Genomic DNA, 19,412 nt, shown 5'->3' with positions numbered 1-19,412 from the left:
GTGCGGAGTCAGGCGCAGAGAGCAGAGGGTAAAGGAACACTGTGTTTATTCCGGAGAAAAGTAGGTCACGCCAAAACACCAGGCGCATACAATGACCGGCCCAAAAAACAGGACACAAACAGTCCGGAGAAATACAGACAATAACACATCCACAAAACGAACAGAGAAACCAGCCCGCACAAAAGCCGATGGGCCTAGTGCCCTTAAATGCACAAGCATTTCGCTACACTGGCATTAACATCTGCTAACCATGTGTATGTGTATGTGACACAACATTTGATTTGATTTGAAACAAAACTCAACTCAAAACAGGTTTAACCAATCAGACCAAACTAACAGAAACAAAAAAAGGGAATCGATGGCAGCTAGTAGATGACGACGACCGCCGAGCACCGTCCGAACAGGAAGAGGCACCATCTTCGGCGGGATTCGTGACAACAAGCCACATTTCTTCTGCCTCCTGATGTTGAAGAGGCTCTGTTGCGCCTTCTTCGCCACAGTGTGTTCTTAGGGTCCTTTAATGCTACAGAAGTGTTTTGGTACCCTTCCCAAGATTTGTGCCTCAACATAATCCTGTCTCGATGTTCTACGGACAATTCCTTCTACCTCATGGCTTGGTTTTTGCTCTGACAGTCTCATTGCAAGGGGTCTGAATACTTACTGTTATATAAATAAGGTATTTCTGCTTTTTATCTTTTAATAAATTAGCTACATTTTCTAAAAACCTGTTTTTGCTTTCTCATATTGGGGTATTGTGTAGATTGCTGATAGAGAACCAGTTCAGAATATGTCATTTTTTTAAATCCATCTTAAAATAAGGCTGTAACTTAACAAAATGTGGCAAAAGTCAAGGGGTCTGAATACTTTCCGAATGCACTGTACAAACATCACATTGAATATTCACCTCACTTATGAAAAGCTCCATGAGGGAAAAAAGGATTCCTGTAGAAAAGGCCCATGGACTTGGTGGAATACTCCTTTCATTCATTGCCATTTACTCAGCTGGGCCAGGGGCGCTTTAATTAGGTCAGGTGGAAATGTCCGACAGATCTCAACTCCATAAAAGGAGGAAATTGCCATTGCCTGATCTCGCTGCTTTCTCTTCCTTAACTCCATCTGATCCAGAAGTTCTGTGCGTCCATGAATCCACACTACTCAGTAAATATGCCACTTTATGGTTAAAGGAATTCCTGCCTCAGTCTCATCCATTCCTCTGTCACCTTCACTGTCAGTCATCCTACCTGTCCAGCTACCCACACAGATTCCACTAATCTTACAATTCCCATATTATCTTTTAGATATTCTGTCTTCAGGATGTTCTGGGTTGATGGCTGTTGGAGAGGGAGGGGCAGGTGAGTGAGATGGGGCCTTTTATTGCCCTGCCTCTGGGAGCTTGACAGCTTGTGACATGATGAGAGAGTGAGAGAGGGTCTACCTGTAAGATATTCAGTTAGGTGAATTTAACAATGACTTGCAGGCAGTGGGTTTAGAATAACTATGACCAAAAATGAATACAAATTATACCACCACCCAAAGGGCACTTCAGAGACTGTAAGGGCAAAGGGGCATGTGCTCTACAAAGGTAGAGTCCTATCTGTCCACCTCCTATCTGTCCTTAAACAAAGCGGGCACTGCTTCATGTGGCAACAGCAACACTCACCTCAATAGCCCATATGCCACTGGGTGAGAGAAGTTTTCATTATTTTTGGGCAGCATAATGTGAGGTGTTATTATGTGTTCTTACCGATGATGATGAGCCAATTTAGTTAGGATTATGCCACCCTCGTCAATCTGTCACCTAATCCTGCCTGATGGGCAGGCCAGCCCTGGATTAAAGTATTGGCTGTAGAAGGAAGAGAAAACATCTGATTGTTTTAACATGACCTCTTATGACATTGCTTGCCAGAATAAACATTGTAATTAATATTTTTTCCAAACTGCGTTACCCACTCCAGTCAGCAGATGGCGATATGAGTATTTCAGGTGATGCTTCTTGCGTGACGTACAATCTAGTGGACGGGCGGGAGGCTTCTTCAACAACGACAAAAGGCTTCTTTTTCCACCAACGTGGTGGTTTGCTAGCGAACATTAAACCGAAACATTGAAGCGTTTAAGACAAATCTTGTGTATATTACTCTTTGTGTTTTAAACACAATTCTGTGTACATATCTACTCGTTCATTGAAACGTAGATTGCTTGTTAAATTAGCTAATGTGGTACATTTATATTGCACTAGGCTAATCGCCCGGAACATGAGCTCACTAATCTCGACGGAGAAAGAAGCTCTGGTGAAAGGAGAGGAAGAAGCTTTCAGGATGAAAAGGGAGGAAGAGGAGGCTATCACGTTGAAAGAAGAAGAGGATGATATTACAGTGAAAGAGGAATATGGGAAAGAGGTTGTGGAAGAGGAGGTGGTAGAAGCTTTCAGAATCAAAAAGGAGGAAGATGCCGTAATTTTGAAAGAAGAGGAAGAACCGTTTGGAGTAAAAGAGGAAGAGGAGGCTATCTCAATTAAAGTGGAGGAGGAAGACGTTTTGGGAGTGAAAAATGATGAGGCTGAAGATTCGAGTAAGACCAGTGAGCACTGACTTAAAAACGGGCACAAAATATGCATTTGTTGAACTAATGTGGGGTTTGAAAGGGGCATTCTACTGAAGTTCTACACTTGAATATGTTGTTCAGTACTCAATACATTGTTAACGGTGCTATCCGTCATTGGTACATATATTTTTGTGACTTTTCTATTAGATTTAGTGAAATATTCGTGTAGTCCACGTTTAAAGTGCACTTCATCTAACAGGCTTTTCAGAATTCAACATTGGTGCATAATTTCTACTTAAATTGTCAAAGGGACGCAAGAGGCACCCTTTTCGTGGAAAGACCCTTTTTACATTTGCAACACAAACAATATTTTAGGAAATCATGAGGAAAGGGGCCATTATAGGCACTTTTTTTAATACATATTCATGCCTCTTGTAAGACTCTGTGATTGCAGTAGATGGTCATAAGTTTACAATCTTTTTGATGTTCTCGTTCACACAGGAGAGAGACATGACTTTCGTGGATCCTCTGGGAAGCCTCAACAACATGCTGATGCTGACGAGGCAGAGGAGAGTCTCTCCAGATCTGAACACCAGACGGTACAGCTTTGGTCTGGTCTAGCATACAGCTTGCTCTATTGTGCTCTGGGCTGGGTTTCTGTAAAGCACTTTATGTCAACAGTGACATTAGCATCCATAATGATATGTGTCTGTGTCCCCTCTTTATGGTTACCAGGACAACGCTAGCCGTTTGGTACAGCTTTTTAAAATCTATTTATTTTAATTTCACCTTTATTTAACCAGGTAGGCCAGTTGAGAACACCTTTATTTAACCAGGTAGGCCAGTTGAGAACACCTTTATTTAACCAGGTAGGCTAGTTGAGAACACCTTTATTTAACCAGGTAGGCCAGTTGAGAACACCTTTATTTAACCAGGTAGGCCAGTTGAGAACACCTTTATTTAACCAGGTAGGCCAGTTGAGAACACCTTTATTTAACCAGGTAGGCCAGTTGAGAACAAGTTCTCATTTGCAACTGTGACCTGGCCAAGATAAAGCATAGCAATGTGACACCTACAACAACACAGAGTTACACATGGAATAAACAAAACATACAGTCAATAATACAGTAGAACAAAAGAAAACCAAAAGTCTATATACAGTGAGTGCAAATGAGGTAAGTTAAGGAAATAAATAGGCAATGGTGGCAAAGTAATTACAATATAGCAATTAAACACTGGAATGGTAGATGTGCAGAAGATGAATGTGCAGGTAGAGATACTGGGGTGCAAAGGAGCAAAATAAATACCAGTATGGGGATGAGGCAGTTGGATGGGCTATTTACAGATAGGCTAAGTACAGGTGCAGTGATCTGTGAGTTGCTCTGACAGCTGGTGCTTAAAGCTAGTGAGGGAGATGTGAGTCTCCAGCTTCAGAGATTTTTGCAATTCGTTCCAGTCATGGGCAGCAGAGAACTGGAAGGAAAGACAACCAAAGGAGGGATTGGCTTTGGCGGTGACCAGTGAGATATACCTGCTGGAGCGCGTGCTACGAGTGGGTGCTGCTCTGGTGACCAGTGAGCTGAGATAAGACGGGGCTTTACCTAGCAGAGACTTGTAGATAACCTGTAGCCAGTGGATTTGGCGACGAGTATGAAGCGAGGGCCAGCCAACGAGTGTACAGGTCGCAATGGTGGGTAGTGTATGGGGCTTTGGTGACAAAACGGATGGCACTGTGATAGACTGCATCCAGTTTGTTGAGCATCGATGGGGGCATTCGATGCTAATGCAGAACGCCACAGGATGTTTTTGTGCTGGTCAAGGGCAGACAGGTCTGGTGTGAACCAAGGACTATATTCCTAGTTCAACATTTTTTGAGAGGGGCATGCTAAGATGGTGAGGAAGGCACTTTTAAAGAATAGCCAGGCATTATCTACTGACGGGATGAGGTCAATGTCATTCCAGGAATGAGGCTCAGTAGTGTGTGTGGCCTCCACGTGCCTGTATGACCTCCCTACAACGCCTGGGCATGCTCCTGGTGAGGTGGCACATGGTCTCCTGAGGGATCTCCTCCCAGACCTGGACTAAAGCATCCGCCAACTCCTGGGCAGTCTGTGGTGCAACGTGGAGTGAGACATGATGTCCTAGATGTGCTCAATTGGATTCAGGTCTAGTCACCACCTGCAGAACCACTCCTTTATTGGGGGTGTCTTGCTAATTGCATATAATTTCCACCTGTTGTCTAGTCCATTTGCACAGCAGCATGTGAAATGTATTGTCAATCAGTGTTGCTTCCTAAGTGGACAGTTTGATTTCACAGAAGTGTGATTGACTTGGAGTTACATTGTGTTGTTTAAGTGTTCCCTTTATTTTTTTGAGCAGTGTAGTATCGAGGGCACAGCTGGGGGCAGAGGGAGGTAGGAGGACTTAGCCTGCAGAGTTCTGTATTACTTTCTATCTTTGCATTAGATTGCAACACCGCCCCCTTTGGCAGTTCTATCTTGGCGGAAAATGTTATAGTTAGCGATGGAGATTTCAGGGTTTTTGGTGGTTTTCCTAAGCCAGGATTCAGACACGGCTAAGACATCTGGGTTGGCAGAGTGTGCTAAAGCAGTGAGTAAAACAAACTTAGGGAGTCGGCTTCTAATGTTAACATGCATGAAACCAAGGCTTTTACGTTTACAGAAGTCAACAAATGAGAGCACCTGGGGGGGTGGGAGTGGAGCTAGGCACTGCAGGACCTGGATTAACCTCCACTTCACCAGAGGAACAGAGGAGAAGTAGGATATGGGTACGGCTGAAGACTATACGAACTGGCCGCCTAGCACGTTCAGAACAGAGAGTAAAAGGAGCAGGTTTCTGGGCACAATAGTATAGATTCAAGGCATAGTGTACAGACAAAGGTAAGGTAGGATGTGAGTACATTGGAGGTAAACCTAGGCATTGAGTAATGAAGAGAGAGATATAGTCTCTAGAGATGTTTAAACCAGGTGATGTGATCTCATATGTAGGAGGTGGAACAACATGGTTGGTTAAGGCATATTGAGCAGGGCTAGAGGCTCTACAGTGAAATAAGACAGTAATCACTAACCAGGACAGTAATGGACGAGGCATATTGATTTTAGAGAGAGGCATGCGTAGCCAAGTGAACATATGGGTCCAGTGAGTGGTTGGGCTGGCTGGGGACACGGCGATTCAGACAGTTAGCAGGCTAACAAGCTAACAGTTAGTAGGCCGGAGCTAAACAAGCTAGCAGCTAGTAGACCAGGGCAAGCTAGCAGTTAGCAGGCTGGGCATGCAAGCTAGCAGTTAGCAGACCTGGTTAGCAAGCAAGCAGTTAGCAAGGGCTAGCAGTTAGCAGACCGGGCAGGCAAGCTAGCAGTTAGCAGACCTGCTTAGCAAGCAAGCAGTTAGCAAGGGCTAGCAGTTAGCAGACCGGGCTGGCAAGCTAGCAGTTAGCAGACCTGCTTAGCAAGCAAGCATTTAGCAAGGGCTAGCAGTTAGCAGACCGGGCAGGCAAGCTAGCAGTTAGCAGACCAGGGCCCGGCAGTTTAGCAGTTAGCAGACCGGGTTAGCAAGCAAGCAGATAGCAGGGGCTAGAAAGTTAGCCTTGGGGGGGGTAAGTCTGTTTTTGCCTCTTCGTGCGGTGACGTCGATAGACCAGACCAAGTCTGGTCTAGCATACAGCTTGCTCTATCGGGCTGGATTTCTGTAAGTCACTTTATGACAACAGTGACATCAGCATCCATAATGATATGTGTCTGTGTCCCCTCTTTATGGTTACCAGGACAACGCTAGCCCTCCCTCCCTCCCGGAGTCCCCGTGGCATGCCTCTCCCGGTAGCACCTTACTGCTGGGTATGAAGAGGTTGTCTGTGCTGCTGGTGGACTGCAGGAAAACAACGGGGCTGAGTGGAACTGTGAGAGGAGGAGAAGAGAAGAAAGGATCAGATTTGACTCATCAAAGTAAGTAGTTTAGTTTGAACAAATACAATAGATCTGCCCAATGGTATCTGTTACCAGGACAACCAGCAGAGTTCTGTTAGTTGACAGGAAGGTGGACTGGTATCTGTTACCAGGACAACCAGCAGAGTTCTGTTAGTTGACAGGAAGATAGACTGGTGGATATGGATGTTATGAATATCATAACACTGAAAAAGGATTCTGCCAATGAAAAGAGAGAAACCGATAGACCATATAAAACCTTGATGAAAGTTAGATTTAGAGAGAAAGTTTCAAGATGATCTGATGTAAGGGCGGCAGGGTAGCAGTTAGCCTAGTGGTTAGAGCGTTGGACTAGTAACTGGAAGGTTGCAAGTTCAAACCCCCGAGCTGACAAGGTACAAATCTGTCGTTCTGCCCCTGAACAAGGCAGTTAACCCAGGCCGTCATTGAAAATAAGAATTTGTTCTTAACTGACTTGCCTAGTTAAATAAAGGTAAAAAAATAAAAAATAAAAAAGGTGCTTGTTTTACAAAAGCTTTTCCTTAAAACATTATGGATGTTACATTGCCTGTCCCAGTCAACCCCCCTATCTTTACAAGACTGTAGGACAGGCAAACTAAACTCTAGACACTGTTAATTAATTAACTAATACTGGAGGAAAGCTGTGATCAGGCTGCCCACTCAAGAGAAAGCTTCGAACTGTAACCAGTGCCTGCAACCTGTGTTATCAATCAACCTACCAGGGTAGTGACAAACAGTAGAGGAATGAAATCATCAACATGGTTTGATCATATCTTTACTAATGCTGCAGAAATGGGTTTTAAAGCAGTATCCAGATCCATCAGATGTAGTGATCACAATATAGTAGCCATGTCTAGGAAAACCACCGTTCCAAAGGCTGGGACTAATATTGTGTATAAGAGGTCATACATTTTTTGTAGTGATTCCTATGTTATTGATGTAAATAATATTTGTTGGTCCGTGGTGTGTAATGATGAGCAACCAGACACTGCCCTTGACACATTTGAAACTGCTTATCCCAGTTACTAATAAGCATGTACCTATTAAGAAAATGACTGTAAAAACTGTTAAATCCACGTGGATTGATGAGGAATTAAAAAAATGGTATGATGAAGAGGGAGGCAAAAGAGATGGCATATAGGTCTGGCTGTATAACTGATTGGCAAACCTATTGCAAATTGAGAAATCATGTGACTAAACTGAATAAAAAGAAAGTACACAATGAAACAAAGATAAATGACATGAAGAATTATAGTAAAAATCTTTGGAGCATCTTCAATGATATTTTGGGCAAAAAAATCCACAATGACAAGTCACTGGTGTCTGACAACGTGGATGGAAAATTGAGGATAATAGCGGCCGATATTGCCATTCCTATTTGCCTTGTCTTTAATTTAAGCCTACTAGAAAGTGTGTGCCCTCAGGCCTGGAGGGAAGCTAAAGTCATTCCACTACCCAAGAATAGTAGAGCTCCCTTTACTGGCTTAAATAGCCGACCAATCAGCCTGTTACCAACCCTAACATGCCGACCAATCAGCCTGTTACCAACCCTAACATGCCGACCAATCAGCCTGTTACCAACCCTAACATGCCGACCAATCAGCCTGTTACCAACCCTAACATGCCGACCAATCAGCCTGTTACCAACCCTAACATGCCGACCAATCAGCCTGTTACCAACCCTAACATGCTGACCAATCAGCCTGTTACCAACCCTAACATGCTGACCAATCAGCCTGTTACCAACCCTAACATGCTGACCAATCAGCCTGTTACCAACCCTAACATGTTGACCAATCAGCCTGTTACCAACCCTAACATGCTGACCAATCAGCCTGTTACCAACCCTAACATGCTGACCAATCAGCCTGTTACCAACCCTAACATGCTGACCAATCAGCCTGTTACCAACCCAAACATGCTGACCAATCAGCCTGTTACCAACCCTAACATGCTGACCAATCAGCCTGTTACCAACCCTAACATGCAGACCAATCAGCCTGTTACCAACCCTAACATGCAGACCAATCAGCCTGTTACCAACCCTAACATGCTGACCAATCAGCCTGTTACCAACCCTAACATGCCGACCAATCAGCCTGTTACCAACCCTAACATGCCGACCAATCAGCCTGTTACCAACCCTAACATGCCGACCAATCAGCCTGTTACCAACCCTAACATGCTGACCAATCAGCCTGTTACCAACCCTAACATGCTGACCAATCAGCCTGTTACCAACCCTAACATGCTGACCAATCAGCCTGTTACCAACCCTAACATGCCGACCAATCAGCCTGTTACCAACCCTAACATGCCGACCAATCAGCCTGTTACCAACCCTTACATGCTGACCAATCAGCCTGTTACCAACCCTAACATGCTGACCAATCAGCCTGTTACCAACCCTAACATGCTGACCAATCAGCCTGTTACCAACCCTAACATGCCGACCAATCAGCCTGTTACCAACCCTAACATGCTGACCAATCAGACTGTTACCAACCCTTACATGCTGACCAATCAGACTGTTACCAACCCTAACATGCTGACCAATCAGACTGTTACCAACCCTTACATTTTTGGAAAAAAATAGTTTGTCCAGATACAATGCTATTTTACAGTAAACAAATTGATACTTTCAGCTTATAGGGAAGGACATTCAACAAGCACAGCACTTACAAATGACTGATTGGCTGAGAGAAATTGATGATAAAAATATTGTTGGGGCTGTTTTGTTAGACTTCAGTGCAGCTTTTGACATTATTGATCGTAGTCTGCTGCTGACAAAAACCTATGGTTTTACACCCCCTGCTATATTGTGGATAAAGAGTATTTTTTTTTAAAGCGAACCTTTATTTAACTAGGCAGGTTAGTTAAGAACAAATTCTTATTTTCAATGATGGCCTAGGACTGCCTTGTTCAGGGACAGAAGGACAGAGTTTTACCTTGTCAAGTCGGGGATTCGATCCAGCAATCTCTCGGTTACTGGCGTACCACTCTAACCACTAGGCTACCTGCGGCCCCAGAGCTACCTGTCTAACGGAACACAAAGAGTGTTCTGTAATGGAAGCCTGTACAACAAAATCAAGGTAGAATCAGGAATTCCCCAGGGCAGCTGTTTGGCACCTACTTTTTTTCAATCTTTACCAACAACATGCCAGTGACATTTGAGTAAAGCCAGTGAGTCTATGTATGCGGATGACTCAACACTGTACACGTCAGCTACTACAGCGACTGAAATGAGTGCAACACTTAACATAGAGCTGCAGTTAGTTTCAGAATGGGTGGCAAGGAATAAGTTAGTCCTAAATATTTCAGATTACCTTAAGTTACATGGCCTACTACGCTAATTCTGTAGTGGTATTGTTAGAGGGGGGTAAATATGAAGACGTTGTTGGGGCGCCAGGCAGGTATTAACCCTAGTTATTAAAGTTAGTTATTACATATCATAACATTATTATTAATAAATATTATTAAAACCGAAAGGATGAGAGTAGAATAGATAGAGTAGCGCTTCCACACACATTCTAAACATGATGGAGTCTTAAAGGAGGACTGTACCATCTAATGATGAAACATTATGGAGTCTTAAAGGAGGACTGTAGCATCTAATGATGAAACATTATGGAGTCTTAAAGGAGGACTGTAGCATCTAATGATGAAACATTATGGAGTCTTAAAGGAGGACTGTAGCATCTAATGATGAAACATTATGGAGACTTAAAGGAGGACTGTAGCATCTAATGATGAAACATTATGGAGACTTAAAGGAGGACTGTAGCATCTAATGATGAAACATTATGGAGTCTTAAAGGAGGACTGTAGCATCTAATGATGAAACATTATGGAGTCTTAAAGGAGGACTGTAGCATCTAATGATGAAACATTATGGAGTCTTAAAGGAGGACTGTAGCATCTAATGATGAAACATTATGGAGTCTTAAAGGAGGACTGTAGCATCTAATGATGAAACATTATGGAGTCTTAAAGGAGGACTGTAGCATCTAATGATGAAACATTATGGAGTCTTAAAGGAGGACTGTAGCATCTAATGATGAAACATTATGGAGTCTTAAAGGAGGACTGTAGCATCTAATGATGAAACATTATGGAGTCTTAAAGGAGGACTGTAACATCTAATGATGAAACATTATGGAGTCTAAAAGGAGGACTGTATCATCTAATGATGAAACATTATGGAGTCTTAAAGGAGGACTGTAGCATCTAATGATGAAACATTATGGAGTCTTAAAGGAGGACTGTAGCATCTAATGATGAAACATTATGGAGTCTTAAAGGAGGACTGTAGCATCTAATGATGAAACATTATGGAGTCTGAAAGCATCTAATGATGAACATTATGGAGTCTTAAAGGAGGACTGTAGCATCTAATGATGAAACATTATGGAGTCTGAAAGCATCTAATGATGAACATTATGGAGTCTTAAAGGGGGACTGTAGCATCTAATGATGAAACATTATGGAGTCTGAAAGCATCTAATGATGAACATGATGGAGTCTTAAAGGAGGACTGTAGCATCTAATGATGAAACATTATGGAGTCTTAAAGGAGGACTGTAGCATCTAATTATGAAACATTATGGAGTCTTAAAGGAGGACTGTAGCATCTAATTATGAAACATTATGGAGTCTTAAAGGAGGACTGTAGCATCTAATGATGAAACATTATGGAGTCTTAAAGGAGGACTGTAGCATCTAATGATGAAACATTATGGAGTCTTAAAGGAGGACTGTAGCATCTAATGATGAAACATTATGGAGTCTTAAAGGAGGACTGTAGCATCTAATGATGAAACATTATGGAGTCTTAAAGGAGGACTGTAGCATCTAATGATGAAACATTATGGAGTCTTAAAGGAGGACTGTAGCATCTAATGATGAAACATTATGGAGTCTTAAAGGAGGACTGTAGCATCTAATGATGAAACATTATGGAGTCTTAAAGGAGGACTGTAGCATCTAATGATGAAACATTATGGAGTCTTAAAGGAGGACTGTACCATCTAATTATGAAACATTATGGAGTCTTAAAGGAGGACTGTAGCATCTAATGATGAAACATTATGGGGTCTTAAAGGAGGACTGTAGCATCTAATGATGAAACATTATGGAGTCTTAATTACTATGGAGTCTGATGCTTTAAAGGAGAAGTTTACCCAACATCCAGGAACTCCTAAGTGATTCCATACATTGAAACTAGTCCAGTGGATTTTTTTCCCTCTCACCCTCTCTCTCCCTGTAGTGCTGTACTGAAACAGCTGCTCTCCCTCTCTCTCCCTGTAGTGCTGTACTGAAACAGCTGCAAAACGTGTCTCGTGACGTTGCTGGATGTGGGCCTCGCTCTGCTGCTTTGCCAGTTAATTTGTTATTTTATTACAGCTATGGCCTTTGTCTTTCACCTGGAGTTGTTTATTTATGTCTGAGAATAAAAAAACACTTTTCAACATAAAACATATACAAAATAAACTCAGCAAAAAAAAATGTACGGATCTTTTTCAGGACCCTGTCTTTCAAAGATTATTCGTTAAAAAAAATCCAAATAACATCACAGATCTTCATTGCAAAGGGTTTAAAAACTGTTTCCCATACTTGTTCAATGAACCATAAACAATTAATGAACACGCACCTGTGGAATGGTCGAACCTCTTGGATCTACCCATCCCGGACCCGGGAGAATTGTCATCAACTGACACTAAGTAGCATAACGCAACGGACAAAAAAACTATAAATAAAATAAATCTTACTAGAAAATATTCACATTCATGAAATCACAAGTGAAATATATTCAAACACAGCTTAGCCTTTTGTTAATCACCCTGTCATCTCAGATTTTGAAAATATGCTTTACAGCCAAAGCAAGACAAGCATTTGTGTAAGTTTATCGATAGCCTAGCATAGCATTATGTCCAGCTAGCAGCAGGCAACCTGGTCACGAAAATCAGAAAAGCAATCAAATTAAATCGTTTACCTTTGATGAGCTTCCGATGTTTTCACTCACGAGACTCCCAGTTAGATAGCAAATATTCCATTTTTCCAGAAAAATTATTTTTGTAGCCAAAAATAGTTCCGTTAGTTCTTCACGTTTGGGTGAGAAAACGACCGGAAATTGCGGTCACGACAACGCTGAAAAATATTCCAAATTAGCTCCATAATATGGACAGAAACATGGCAAACGTTGTTTATAATCAATCCTCAAGGTGTTTTTCAAATATCTATTTGAAAATATACCAACTGGGACTGGTGGCTTCTTAGTAGGAAAGAGAGAAACAATTGCCGCATTTGTCTTTTACGCTCCAAACACTGAGAGCCTCCAGCTGACCACTGACGCAATGTTGTCGTTCAGGCTCATTTTTCTAAATAAAAGCCTGAAACTATGTATTGTGACACTAGACACATTAGGGAAGCCATAGAAAAAGAAATCTGGTTGATATCTCATTCACTGCTCAATAGGGACACATAGGAACGCAGAGCTTTCTAAATAAGAGTCCCTTCCTGATTGGATTTCTCTCAGGCTTTCGCCTGCAATATCAGTTCTGTTATACTCACAGACAATATTTTTTTACAGTTTTGTAAACTTTAGAGTGTTTTCTATCCTAAGCTGTCAATTATATGCATATTTTAGCATCTTGTCCTGACAAAATAGCCTGTTTACTTTGGGAACGTTATTTTTCAAAAAAGGAAAATAGTGCCCTCTAGATTCAACAGGTTTTAAGACCCACAGCTTACAGACGGCAATTAAGGCCTTTCTACTGATTCTGGAAAAACACCAAAAGAAAGACGTCCCAGGGTCCCTGCTCATCTGCGTGAAAGTGCCTTAGGCATGCTGCAAGGAGGCATGAGGACTGCAGATGTGGCCAGGGCAATAAATTGCAATGTCCGTACTGTGAGATGCCTAAGACAGCGCTACAGAGGGACAGGACGGACAGCTTATCGTCCTCGCAGTGGCAGACCACGTGTAACAACACCTCTACAGGAGCGGTACATCCGAACATCACACCTGCGGGACAGGAACAGGATGGTAACAACAACTGCCCGAGTTACACCAGGAACGCACAATCCCTCCATCAGTGCTCAGACTGTCCGCAATAGGCTGAGAGAGGCTGGATTGAGGGCTTGTAGGGCTGTTTAAAGGTAGGTCCTCAACAAACATCACTGACAACAACGTCGCCTCTGGGCACAAACCCACCATCACTGGACCAGACAGGACTGGCAAAAAGTGCTCTTCACTGACAAGTCGCGGTTTTGTTTCCAGGGGTGATGGTCGGATTTGCGTTTATCGTCGAAGGAATGAGCATTACACAGAGGCCTGTACTCTGGAGCGGGATCGATTTGGAGGTGGAGGGTCCGTCCTGGTCTGGGGAGGTGTGTCACAGCATCATCAGACTGCGCTTGTTGTCATTGCAGGCAATCTCAACGCTGTGTGTTACAGGGAAGACATCCTCCTCCCTCATGTGGTACCCTTCCTGCAGGCTCATCCTGACATGACCCTCCAGCATGACGATGCCACCAGCCATACTGCTCGTTCTGTGTGTGATTTCCTGCAAGACCAGAATGTCAGTGTTCTGCCATGGCCAGCGAAGAGCACGGATCTCAATCCCATTGAGCACGTCTGGGACCTTTTGGATCGGAGGGTGAGGGCTAGGGCCATTCCCCCCAGAAATGTCCGGGAACTTGCAGGTGCCTTGGTGGAAGAGTGGGGTAACATCTCACAGCAAGGACTGTCAAATCCGGTGCAGTCCATGAGGAGATGCGCTGCAGTACTTAATGCAGCTGGTGGCCACACCAGATACTGACTGTTACTTTTGATTTTGATCCCCCCCCCCAAGTTGTTCAGGGACACATTAGTCCATTTCAGTTAGTCACATGTCTGTGGAACTTTGTTGAATCTTGTTATGTTCCAACAAATATTTACACATGTTAAGTTTGCTGAAAATAAACGCAGTTGACAGTGAGAGGACGTTTCTTCTTTTTTTTGCTGAGTTTAGATTGACGAGGGGGGAAACTATTTCATCAATTTCAGAATAATGCTGAAATGTAACTAATTTTGGAAAAGGTGAAGGGGTCTGAATACTTAACGAATGCACTGTGTGTGTGTCTGTGTGTCTGTGTGTGTGTCTGTGTGTGTGTGTCTGTGTGTGTGTCTGTGTGTGTGTCTGTGTGTGTGTGTCTGTGGGTGTGTGTGTGTGTGTATACTGAACCAAAATATAAACAACAATTTCATGGATTTACAGTTCATATAAGTCAGTCATTGTAAGTAAATAAATAAATTAGGCCCTAATCTATGGACTTTACATGACTGGGCGAGCAGCCATTGGTGGGCCCTCGAGGGCATACGCCCACCCATTGCGTGGCCAGGCCCAGACAATCAGAATTAGTTTTTCCCCACAAAAGGGCTTCATTACAAAGAGAAATACAACTCTGGTGGCTGGTCTCAGACGATGTGGAGGTCCTGGGCTGGCGTCGTTATATGTCATTATGACATCATGGATGAATTCTAGAATATACCATATATCCTAGGATGGTCTGTGGTTGTGAGGCCGTTGGATGTACTGCCAAATTCTCTAAAACGACGTTGGAGGAGGCTTCTGGAAGAGAATTTAACATTCAGTTATCTGGTAACAGCTCCAGTGGATATTCCTGCAGTCAGCATTGCCAATTGCACGCTCCCTCAAAACTCGAGACAATCTGCGGCATTGTGTTGTGTGACAAAACTGCACATTTTAGAGTGGCCTTTTATTATCCACAGCACAAGGTGGACCTGTGTAATAACCAAGCTGTTCAATCAGCTTCTTGATATGCCACACCTGTCAGGTGGATGGATTATCTTGGCAAAGAATAAATGTTGACTAACAGTGATGCTCATGAAACATCCAACACTTTACATGTTGCGTTTATATTTTTGTTTTTTGTTGTTACTATCAGTTTTAGGAACATTTACCCAAAATATGACATCAGCGATAATCAAAATGTTGAAAATCTGTGAATGTCTAAATAAGAAAATGGTCCAATTAAACAGCAATGTGTCGAACCCTTTCAACAACGAGGAGATGTTACTGATGTGCTTTGTGTCTTCGACGTAAAAACAGGTTTTGGACTTCCACACAAAATGACTTCTTTAGTTATTTTATGTTTAAGGAAGTGTGTAGGTCACATTCTGTATCATACAGCTATGAATGTTATATATTTAGAACCACCTGCTGATTGGAATCCAGTGATGTCTGTGTCTTGAAAGGATGTGTGTTCACTCCTGGGCAAAAGTTGAGACACAAATATACATTTTTACGAAAAGTCTGCTGCCTCAGTTTGTATGATGGCAATTTGCATATACTCCAGAATGTTATGAAGAGTGTTCAGATGAATTGTAATTAATTGCCAAGTCCCTCTTTGCCATGCAAATTAACTGATCCCCCCCCCCCCCAAAAAAAACTGGAAGCTTCAAAAGGAGGGTGGGGCTTGGAATCATTGTTCTTCCTCTGTCACCCATGGTTACCTGCAAGGAAACACGTGCCATCATCGTTTCTTTGCACAAAAAGGGCTTCACAGGCAAGGATATTGCTGCCAGTAAGATTGCACCTAAATCAACCATTTATCGGATCATCAAGGACTTCAAGGAGAGCGGTTAAATTGTTGTGAAGAATGCTTCAGGGCACCCAAGAAAGTCCAGCAAGCGCCAGGACCGTCTCCTAAAGTTGATTCAGCTGCGGGATCGGGGCACCACCAGTACAGAGCTTGCTCAGGAATGGCAGCAGGCAGGTGTGAGTGCATCTACCTACACGCACAGTGAGGCGAAGACTTTTGGAGGATGGCGTGGTGTCAAGAAGGGCAGCAAATAAGCCACCTCTCTCCAGGAAAAATATCAGGGAGACTGATATTCTGCAAAAGGTACAGAGATTGGACTGCTGAGGACTGGGGCAACGTCATTTTCTCTGATGATCCCCTTTCTGATTGTTTGGGGCGTCCTGATAAAAGCTTGTCCGGAGAAGACAAGGTGAGCGCTACCATCAGTCCTGTGTAATGCCAACAGTAAAGCATCCTGAGACCATTCATGTGTGAGGCTGCTTCTCAGCCAATGGAGTGGGCTCACTCACAATGTTGCCTAAGAACACAGCCATGAATAAAGAATGGTACCAACACATCCTCCGAGAGCAACTTCTCCCAACTATCCAGGAACAGTTTGGTGACGAACAATGCCTTTTACAGCATGATGGAGCACCTTGCCATAAGGCAAAAGTGATAACTAAGTGGCTCAGGGAACAAAACATCAATATTTTGGGTCCATGGCCAGGAATCTCCCCAGACCTTAATCCCATTGAGAACTTGTGGTCAATCCTCAAGAGGCAGGTGGACAAACAAAAACCCACAAATTCTGACAAACTCCAAGCATTGATTATGCAAGAATGGGCTGCCATTAGTCAGGATGTGGCCCAGAAGTTAATTGACAGCATGCCAGGGCAGATTGTAGAGAAAAAGAAGGGTCAACACTGCAAATATTGACTCATTGCATCAACTTCATGTCATTGTCAATAAAAGCCTGTGACACTTATGAAATGCTTGTAATTATACTTCAGCATTACATAGTAACATCTAACAAAAATATCTAAAGACACAGAAGCAGAAAAACGTATTGTAAATGTAATATTTGTGTCATTCTCAAAACTTTTGGCCATGACTGTAGGTCGCATTCTGTATCATACAGCTATGAAAGTTATATATTTAGAACCACCTGCTCGATTGGAATCCAGCGACGTCTGTGTCTTGAGTGTTCTAGAACTGTTTCATTTTTTTGTGTTCTGACTTATAAAACAGGATGAATAAATAAGTCTTGTAAACATCAGTAATTACCAGGAAACTCTACAATATTTTTTTTAAATCACACCAAGATTGTTAAAACTGGCCTCAGGTTATGGAGGGATCTGATTAGGATTTACCCTCGTAGCAAGGTTGTTTTATCATGTGGCGGTTTCATTCAGGTCTCTATTTTAAAAAACACTCTCTTTGGCAGGAGATAGACCAGACTCAGAGGAACCAGAGCCAGGGACGTCCAAACCAACAAGACGACACTTGTGTTCCCACTGTGGAAAGGGTTGTAACCTCTTGTGGGAGCTGAAACAACATGAGAGAATACACACAGGGGAGAAGCCTTTCCACTGCTCCCAGTGTGGAAAAAGTTTTGGCCATAAAGGAACCCTTAACAAACACGAGAGAATACACACAGGGGAGAAGCCTCACCACTGCTTCCAGTGTGGAAAGTGTTTTAACCTGTTAGGGTCTCTGAAACGACATGAGAGATTACACACAGGGCAGAAGCCTTACCACTGTTCCCAATGTGGAAAGGGTTGTAACCTCCTATGGGAGCTGAAACAACACGAGAGAACACACACAGGGGAGAAGCCTTACCACTGCTCGCAGTGTGGAAAGAGTTTTAACCAGAAAGGACACATGAAAGCCCATGAGAGAATACACACAGGGGAGAAGCCTTACCACTGCTCCCAGTGTGGAAAGAGTTTTAGCCGGTTAAGGAACCTGAAAGTTCATGAGATAATACACACAGGGGAGAAGCCTTACCAGTGCTCCCAGTGTGGCAAGTGTTTTAACCAGTTAGGAGCCATGAAACAACACGAGAGAATACACACAGGGGAGAAGCCTTACTACTGCTCCCAGTGTGGGAAGCGTTTCAACTGGTCAGGGGATCTGAAAAAACATGAGAGATTACACACAGGGGAGAAGCTTTACCACTGTTCCCAATGTGGAAAGGGTTGTAACTCTTTATGGGATCTGAAACAACATGAGAGAACACACACAGGGGAGAAGCCTTACCACTGCTCACAGTGTGGAAAGAGTTTTAAACTGAAAGGACACCTGAAAGCTCACCAGAAAATTCACACAGGGGAGAAGCCTTACCACTGCTCCCTGTGTGGAAAGTGTTTCAGCCGGTCAGGTGATCTGAAGAAACATGAGAGAACACACACAGGGGAGAAGCCTAACCACTCCTCACAGGGTGCAAAGCTTTTGCCCATTGAGGAAGCATGAAAGAACACATGAGACTGCACACAGAGGAGAAGGCTTACAAAAGCTCAGACTGTGGGAAAACATATTACTCATAACATATTACACTTAAATATCATTAGAGAATCCACACAGGAGAGAGAAATTACTTATCTTAGCGTGTATATTGATATTTCACATCACATTGACTTAACATTCATCAGAGAACATACACAGTGCTCCCATTGTCTTATATTGTTGACTGATAATGTGTTGACCTTTTTTTACCATATTAAATGGCTTCTTCCAATTATTGATAAACATGTACCTGTTAAGAAACTGACTGTTAGAACTGTTCAGGCTCCATGGATTGATGAGGAATTTAAAAATTGTATGTTTGAAAGAGTTGGGGCAAAAGGAGTGGCTAATAAGTCAGGCTACACACCTGGCTGGCTGACTTACTGCAAATTGAGAAATGATGTGACCAAACTCAACACAAAAATAATAAACTTTATTATGAAGCCAAGATCGATGATATAATTTTTTTTGAAGTACTTTAAATGAAATTATGGGCAGAAAGACAAATTCAACTTTCAGCAGCAGCAACAGTTAGTCAGACACCTCGGTAGCTTGCTAGACAAAATAGACGAACCAATAAAGCTCTTTAGACGCTTTAGTGTATATTAGCCGCTGTGTTTTAAACACACTTCTGTCGTCTAGTTAGTTATCCGCTTTAATTTAATATTTGCGGTGTTGTTGTTATTAGTCAGCTAGCGGGCTGGTTGAGTTAGCATTAGCATAGCTAGCTAACATCCACGACCATGCGTTCACTAAGCTACTCTCCTCCTGCTAAAGAAGAGGAGGTCTGCTGGACGGAGAAAGAAGCTCTCGAGGAAGAGG

General features: G+C 42.8%; 1 protein-coding gene across 2 annotated transcripts; it reads left to right on the top strand.

The window, feature by feature from the left end:
- The first annotated feature begins 1,976 nt into the window (after nucleotides 1-1,976).
- LOC110487179 (zinc finger protein 436-like) lies at nucleotides 1,977-19,392 on the top strand. 2 transcript variants are annotated; one of them, XM_036948647.1, is made up of 4 exons: nucleotides 1,977-2,577; nucleotides 3,043-3,140; nucleotides 6,326-6,503; nucleotides 17,530-19,392. In XM_036948647.1, the coding sequence occupies exons 1-4, from the start codon at nucleotides 2,253-2,255 to the stop codon at nucleotides 18,555-18,557; spliced, it is 1,629 nt and encodes a 542-aa protein (XP_036804542.1). In that variant the 5' UTR covers nucleotides 1,977-2,252; the 3' UTR covers nucleotides 18,558-19,392. The 2 variants fall into 2 exon arrangements, with proteins under 2 accessions (XP_036804542.1, XP_036804543.1); XM_036948648.1 differs by having other exon boundaries at nucleotides 1,982-2,568.
- The last annotated feature ends 20 nt before the right edge of the window (nucleotides 19,393-19,412 follow it).

Source organism: Oncorhynchus mykiss, chromosome 17 (genome assembly GCF_013265735.2).
Source record: "Oncorhynchus mykiss isolate Arlee chromosome 17, USDA_OmykA_1.1, whole genome shotgun sequence".
NCBI lineage: Eukaryota > Metazoa > Chordata > Actinopteri > Salmoniformes > Salmonidae > Oncorhynchus > Oncorhynchus mykiss.
This window is presented reverse-complemented; position numbering and strand designations above follow the sequence as displayed.

Coding starts and splice junctions, on each gene's coding strand:
- LOC110487179 (XM_036948647.1), top strand. CDS start 2,253: ATGAGCTCACTAATCTCGACGGAGAAAGAAGCTCTGGTGAAAGGAGAG. Junction 2,578..3,042: donor TGAAGATTCGAGTAAGACCA/GTGAGCACTGAC, acceptor TCGTTCACACAG/GAGAGAGACATGACTTTCGT. Junction 3,141..6,325: donor CCAGATCTGAACACCAGACG/GTACAGCTTTGG, acceptor TATGGTTACCAG/GACAACGCTAGCCCTCCCTC.